The sequence below is a fragment of the Chelmon rostratus genome, chromosome 12 (assembly GCF_017976325.1).
Source record: "Chelmon rostratus isolate fCheRos1 chromosome 12, fCheRos1.pri, whole genome shotgun sequence".
Classification (NCBI taxonomy): Eukaryota; Metazoa; Chordata; class Actinopteri; order Chaetodontiformes; family Chaetodontidae; genus Chelmon; species Chelmon rostratus.
Window position 1 is genome coordinate 9,506,422 of NC_055669.1, and position 6,919 is coordinate 9,513,340.

At 45.6% G+C, this 6,919-nt stretch overlaps 1 protein-coding gene across 2 annotated transcripts; it reads right to left on the bottom strand.

Moving 5' to 3' along the window:
• Positions 1-536: 536 nt before the first annotated feature.
• Positions 537-4,632, bottom strand: gfi1aa (growth factor independent 1A transcription repressor a). Of its 2 annotated transcripts, none has more exons than XM_041949641.1 (7): positions 4,504-4,632; positions 3,099-3,298; positions 2,745-2,948; positions 1,761-2,164; positions 1,343-1,480; positions 1,002-1,167; positions 537-898 (listed from the first exon to the last, which is right to left on the bottom strand). In XM_041949641.1, the coding sequence occupies exons 2-7, from the start codon at positions 3,208-3,210 to the stop codon at positions 720-722; spliced, it is 1,203 nt and encodes a 400-aa protein (XP_041805575.1). In that variant the 5' UTR covers positions 3,211-3,298; positions 4,504-4,632; the 3' UTR covers positions 537-719. The 2 variants fall into 2 exon arrangements, with proteins under 2 accessions (XP_041805575.1, XP_041805576.1); XM_041949642.1 differs by having other exon boundaries at positions 3,099-3,290; positions 4,504-4,630.
• Positions 4,633-6,919: the final 2,287 nt, after the last annotated feature.

The window sequence follows — 6,919 nt, forward strand, 5'->3', positions numbered from 1 at the left end:
ACAATGCGTATGTGAAAATATTTGGTTTTGACCAGGTGGCGCGCGCAACAAAACGTTTTTCCATTTAACAGTGGAGATATCACTTGGAGCTGTCATGGAGATTGGGGACGTGATTGATAGCCTGCATGGCTCAGCACAGCTTCTCGTTTTTCACAACGTACCAACAATCAGAAGGCCAAGGCAGGCAAGGATTTAAAAAAACAACAACAATCTATTCAATCTTTAAATCTACTAGTGTGGATTACATGTTTGGAAAAAAATAAAAGCTGAAAAATTTGTGGCAGCATTTAGAAAGAAATTAAACGAAGAAAGACTGAAAATAAAAGCTTGTCAAATCATAACTGAAACACTGACAACTGAGCTCCAAAAGTTAATGTTTAATCCCTGACTATACAACAAATTTTGTCATTGATAATTAATTTCAGGAATTATTAACATTTGAAACCGATGTTTACAGCCGACATACTGTGGTTTAAAATCTTAATAAAAAGAATAATAATGATAAAAATAACATGAATAAGAATAATAAAACACACTCGATAAATAAACTTTTATTTCCATAAAATCAACCAGAATATCTCAGGCTAAGTAATGAACTACATTCAGCAATAGGAAAAAAATAAGGCCAATGCACAAACAATAGAATAACTAAAACGGGGCCGACCACAGTCGGGGTACATTAAAAGTGCAGGATTTCACGCTGAAGCATCGAGGTGCGCTCATTTGAGTCCGTGCAGCGTCTCCTTGTGTCTCCGCAGGTCCACCTTCCTCTGGAAGCCTTTCCCGCAGAGGTCACAGCCGAAAGGCTTGAAGCCCGTGTGCTTCCTGCTGTGTGTGATGAGGTTGGAGCTCTGGCTGAAGGCCTTCCCGCACACCTGGCACTTGTGCGGCTTCTCACCTGCAGCAGTAACGAGATCGCGCAGTGGGAAATGTCAGAATTACGCACGGTGGCTTTTTGGCTGGGAATGTGTCGATGACTATCGGTTTGTGCAGTGTCTCACCTGTGTGGATGAAAGTGTGTTTTTTCATGTCTGACTTTTGGTGGAACCTCTTCCCGCAGTACTGGCACGGGTAAGGCCGCGTGTCCGAGTGGATGAGCAGGTGCGTGGACAGCGTAGAGGACCGCTTGAAGCTTTTGCCGCAGATTTTACAGCTGAAGCTCCTCTCCTGTGAAATAAAGCGTGGAAAACATTAGATTCAAGTGAAGAGAAACAGCAGGCCTAAGAACTCACGACTGGCGTGGGACGTTGTGCTGGAAAAAACGCCTTTGTGTCCAGGGTGTGAAACCAGAGGCCTTCACAGGGCGACTTGCGCAATCGTTTATTTCCAGCTAGAGGCCTACCTGCGAGTGAACCGCTCTGTGCTGATCCAGGCTCACTGCGTGTCCGAAGGTTTTTCCGCAGATCCCGCACTCAAACGGCCTCGTCCCACTGTGCGACCGCCGCACATGGACCTCCAACCCATGAGGGGTGGAGAACACCTTTGGAGAAAATAGACGGATGACATTTTTACTTCGAAATCAAACTCAAAATAAATAAGAAAAAATCTATAACTAAATAAAATCAACAAAAGTCTCATTGCCAATCACAAATTTAATGGTTGGAACGACTTTAAAATTAACCTTTTTGTTGTACCCTGATCACAAATAAAACATCACACAGATCATTTGTAACATCTCTGCAAACTCAGACGGCAGCAGCAGATCAAATAAAAGCTGTTACGGACTTTGGTCAGGCTTCTGTAAACGGCGGTAAGCGTACCTTGCAACATTTGATGCACTTATAGGATGCGCTTGACTCGAGATTTGAGGAAATGAAGTCATTTTCAGACTTGATTTCCGCACCGCGGGGCCTTTGCTTTACATCCAAATAGCGCTCGTCCCCGTCCCGCATCCTGCAGATTTGGTGGCCCTTTGAAGAAAAGTCCTGGTAGCATCCGGCCACCGGGCCCCGCTCTGCGTAAAGCCTCTCGGTACCGCTGTCCTCTGCGCCGTAGATGCTGACGGGTGAGTGGGGCTCCCTGTGGCCCTGGGGGTGGTGATGATACGGCCCTTGGATCAGATGCCTCAGGTCAGAGCCGGAGTACGCCGACCAGGGGTAAGGGAAGAGCGGGATGTTGAAGTGGTGACCGTCCTCCGCTGCTGGGGTGGAGCATTTCTCTGAATCTGTTCGTTTGAATTTAGTGAGAGAGGATATGAGTCCACACCGACGTGTCTTAAAAGTTTGATCATTTGAAAACTGCATTGGGCCTCACTGGAAATGTCTGCATCAATAGTAGTTTTAGACAATAATAAACAACTTAAACCTTCTCGTCTGAGCACCAATATGTTGCACCAGATGGCCCGTGTAATGGGTTTCTGTGTGCAAGCAGCCGATGACTGTCAAGATATTTGATGTTATTCATTTTTTTCTGTGTGGAACTAATTATCAAATGCAGATAAAAATATATATCAAATCGTGACAATAACTGTCTTTGTCTCTTTCATACTAATCAGAACATCGGTATCCTGGAAGTGTCAACTGTGCTGAAATCGTTGAAGAGAAGACACTCATAACACTGCTATGGATTCACGACAGCTGTTAATAAACTAAATTTCGAGGTTTATAGAAAATCACAGGTCTAATCATAGCGGCACCCTCGCAGATCACGTCGGCCTAACACTGACAAACTTTGCTGCATTCTTTAGTACTCCTCTGACGCTGCAGCGAACACCTGTAGAAAAAAGTCGGATCATCAGAACGGACCTGGTGAGGAGGAGGGAGACGGGGGACGCCAGAAATCACAGTCGGAGGATCGGTCACACACGCTGCCTCCGCAGCTCAACGGGGAGCTGGAGGACAGCGACCCCGGGGACAGCAGCCTGGACCCGCGGGACAGTCTGTCAGCGCCGGCGCTCACATCCTCCTGCGGCTCCAGGTTGGATTCAAACTCCGCCTGAGATTTGGTCTCTAACGACAACACAGTAATAAAGGTGACTGGCTGTCATAAATTCTACTTTAATAAGGAAAATGGGATGTGAATAATTTTCATGGTGACAAATCACTCTAACTGGCGCCATTCAACCATTTTCGTGCGTAATTACGCACAACAGAACCTACCTGCGCACACGTGAGCCAGAATAGTGTCCAGTCTACTGTAGTCATCGTCCAGGTACCGGGGCTGGTGGTAGCTGTGGGCCCTTTTACTCTTCACCAGGAAAGACCTCGGCATGTTTTCTTGCTGGCTTTCTCTCGGTGCTGCTCAGGTCTGAAATCGTCCACTCCACTTCGCTCTTCTCCAAACTGCTCTGACTGTATCTCTGGACAGATTGGAACACTATTGGTTGAAAGGCGAGACGGCGTTGGGATTTTTGGCAGGCTATTACGCATGCGCAGAGAGGCCGTATCGTTTACCAGGTGTCGCGGGGCAGGTGGCCAAAAGCGGGACCACCGTCCCCCCGAAGGACCCCGGTAGATATAATATTGGAGAGGACATATTGTATGTCCGTAATAGCACAGCTGCAGATGTGAAGGAGGTCGAATCACATGAGAGGAAGTGCAGAGGGAACTTTTATAGAGTTTACAATAGACTTATGTTGTCTTAAATCTTTATGATCTAAACTGATAATAACATAAATTACTGATAATATGAGCACAGTGCAGATTATTTCCAAACTAAAAAAAGATCTTATCATGTGTGTCATTATATGTGTTTGTACAGATAAAGAGGCTCTTTTCTCTTATATTGGAAATTGATTCCAATGCTTTCGGAAAAGATGTTTAAACGTCGCGAGAACTTCTAATAAATTAAACCCGAGATTGGACTCGTGCGCTTGTCAGTCTGTAACGATGGCTGAGACTTGCATTACAACAATGAGCGCTAAATTAATTGAAAACAACTGTAACAAAACTGGTCATTCTGGAGTGTCATCAAAATAGATGAATCCAACACAGGCGCGCAACGAGATCATTTGAGTGTGATGAGACATAAAAATGTGTGTTTGCGGATTGTCCCATGCAGGCAGGGCAGCCTGGGATGGATAATGACCCATTTGTTTGACTGGTTGTAAAGTGATCCTGTTAATGAGACGCGCACGGCCGCTCCGCACAACAGCCTGCTGGTGGGGAGGCGAAGTATCCCTTTACAGTTACACTGCTTCAGCTTACCCGCACTGACTTATTGTTTTACATCATTAAAGCCCCCTCCCAATTAGGTTCTCCACTGAAAGAAACGCAGGGTCGGACCCACGAGTGCCAAGTGGAATGTTAAAAATAGTCTGACTTCAATCAGCACACAGGGGGAAAAAGTTGTGAGTAGAAATCTGTCAGGCTCAAATCATAGCGAAGATTTGGGCTCTGCTCAAGGTCGGGCCAAAGCAAAGCGGCCCACATTGCCGCTTTGCTTTGCCCCTTTTGGCCGATGTGGGAACCGAGTTTGTTTGACGCAGCTGCAGCAAGTTGGAGGGCTGCAAGGAAAGCGCAGATAGGCGAGGCGTAAAGCTGAAAACACGTGTCCCATACTCACACAGCACCGGCACTGCAGGCGCTACATCCCAGCTCTGAGAACACACACTGTCCTGAAGCCCGTCCACAGTCACTGCGAGTGTCTGAATATCAGCCACAAGCTGAAGAGAGACGCCACAACCCCTCTGCTACACACACACACACACACACAAACACTTTCTGTCTGTCTTTCTGTCTTCCCCTCCTTCTTCCACTCAGAGGTTTTCATGTTAGTCAGCTATGTCACTCAAACAAAAACACTGATTCATGTCTTGATAAAAGGCAGCATAATCTTCGGACATTTGCATTGTACAAAAATAGAATTGATTTCCTCTCATGATCACATGTCTTTATTCCCACTTAAAGACATTGCTTTTTACAGATTAGGGCCTTCGTCGTGGATTCAAAAAATCAAAATGTTCACCGTCTGTGACTCATTTAACTGGAGGCCACATTTCACAGATATGTGATGGGCACTTTTTGTGACGTCTCCTTGGCTTTCATTTCTGATTTGGCTTTAAACGTTTCACCTGCTGAAAAGGGTCAACATGAGACACCAGTGTGTAAGATTTGACAACACTGGAATTTTTAAACACTAATTCTCACCTCTCCTCGCATCAATGAGCAGACAGCAGGGCTTTATCACTCAGTATGAGCAAAGACAAACCATCAGACATCAGTTTTCCTGTAAGATCAACGCTCTATTTGGGAACAGCAGTCTATGGATGCGTACCTTATCCAAATTTAACATTTTCCCAATCGAGCAGGGCTCAACACATCACGGAAGACTTCACCCAGATATTTGATACTAAATGCCTTTACCCAAATGATCACTGACACTGAGCTGCTGACGGCATTCTGATTATTCTCATCAGAAAGAAACTAAAGTGAGAGACCCGCAGAGGAGGACCGGGTCCACATGACCGCGTTCAAACTCAGTGTTACAAACTGACTCAACAGGAAACCAGACGCAGCGTCGAGCAGGCGCTATCAGCGTTGCCACAGCCTCCTCTTTTTTTCTCTCTCTCTGTTCCCCCCTCCCCATCCCACCACCTCCTCCCCACACAGGCCTTGATTCTCACTTTTAAGTCTTACAGAAAGTATGTGATTGAAATAGAAGCCCAATCGCAGTTATCACAGTCCGGGGAAGAGAGGAGGAGGGGGGGGGTTCTTGCACTTTTATCTTGCTTTTCACAGCAGTAGTTGTCTACCTTGTTGTAGATGCGGGTCGGGGGGCGGTTAAATTAAGACTTGTGCTGGTGAGCCATAAAGTTGTTTTCTCAGGGTCAACCTCGGGGCTTCTTTCGGCCCTCGCGAGAATAGAGAGACACTGTGGGGGCTCTTCGCAGTTTTAAATATACCTGAGGCTGCAGCTTTCTTACCACATGCATGTGAATGTTGACAAGAGGCAGCTGGTAAGTAGGTTGTCATGATTTTGACTCGCTGCAATTCAGGTTAAAGCAAGACTTAAGCTTTAGCCAAGCAACAGCCACGGCGGCAGCAAGCCAGGAGGAAATGATAAATGCTCAAGTGAATTAGCTCTCTAACGTCCCTTTCATAGCAATACTGAGCTAAGCTAACATTAGCCTCCATAAGCTACTGGTCATCCCATCCCACATAAGGCTGTAGCAGCAAAACCTGTGAGTGCATTAAATTGAGCAAAAGTGCACTTTATTTCTCCTGAATTCAACCTTTCATTTGTAAGACTGTTATTTCTTCTTTTAAAACTTGCATAGTCTCACTTTAAGTCAGACGGCCGACAAGCAGAACTAAAGCAGATTTTGTTCTTGCAGAAGAAAAAAAAATAAAATCACCATCCGGTCGACTTTTCTGCAGTTGTATGGTTCCAGAAATTCAGACCTCAGAGAAAAACTTAAACCAGTGCTCTTTTTTTACTGTACATAATCATGAAAAGTTTTTTTTTTTCGCTCAATATACTGCATGCAATGGATTCATGCCACAGTAGCTTATTGTGGCTAAACTGACTTTCACTGGTTCACTGGTTTACTGTCTCTGTTTAATCCCAACACTCGGTCTGAGCGTTCACCTCTGCATCTCCGCATCATATCCACATCTCAGTGAAAACCACATCATGCTATCTCATCCCCTCACAGGTTCCTTTGGCTCCAGAACTCTAACCACAGTGTGACAGCCCCCTCCCTCTCTTCTTTAAACTATCTCCGTCCCTTTCCCTCCAGCTACAATCTGATTTCAGTCCTTTTCCTCGGGTTTAACTGCACGCAGGAGTGGCTGCCCGAATCTCATCGACTTCTCAGCTGGCCCCAACTGCAGCCACCAGATAGGGGCCGAGTGTGAACACAATGAATGATTTACTGGATGCTGCTGACCGCAACACAGTTCTTCTTTTACACACAGGTTCCACAAATGCCATTTTTCTTCTTGCCTACTCATTTCAGACCTTGTTGTGCTGCAGTATT

What these genes read in the sequence shown, in the direction of transcription:
- gfi1aa (XM_041949641.1), bottom strand. Translation starts at nt 3,210, where the DNA reads ATGCCGAGGTCTTTCCTGGTGAAGAGTAAAAGGGCCCACAGCTACCAC. An exon ending in AGTGCATCAAATGTTGCAAG is followed by an intron (nt 1,481 to 1,760) that starts GTACGCTTACCG and finishes TTTTCTCCAAAG; the next exon opens with GTGTTCTCCACCCCTCATGG. An exon ending in ACAGAGCGGTTCACTCGCAG is followed by an intron (nt 1,168 to 1,342) that starts GTAGGCCTCTAG and finishes TTTATTTCACAG; the next exon opens with GAGAGGAGCTTCAGCTGTAA.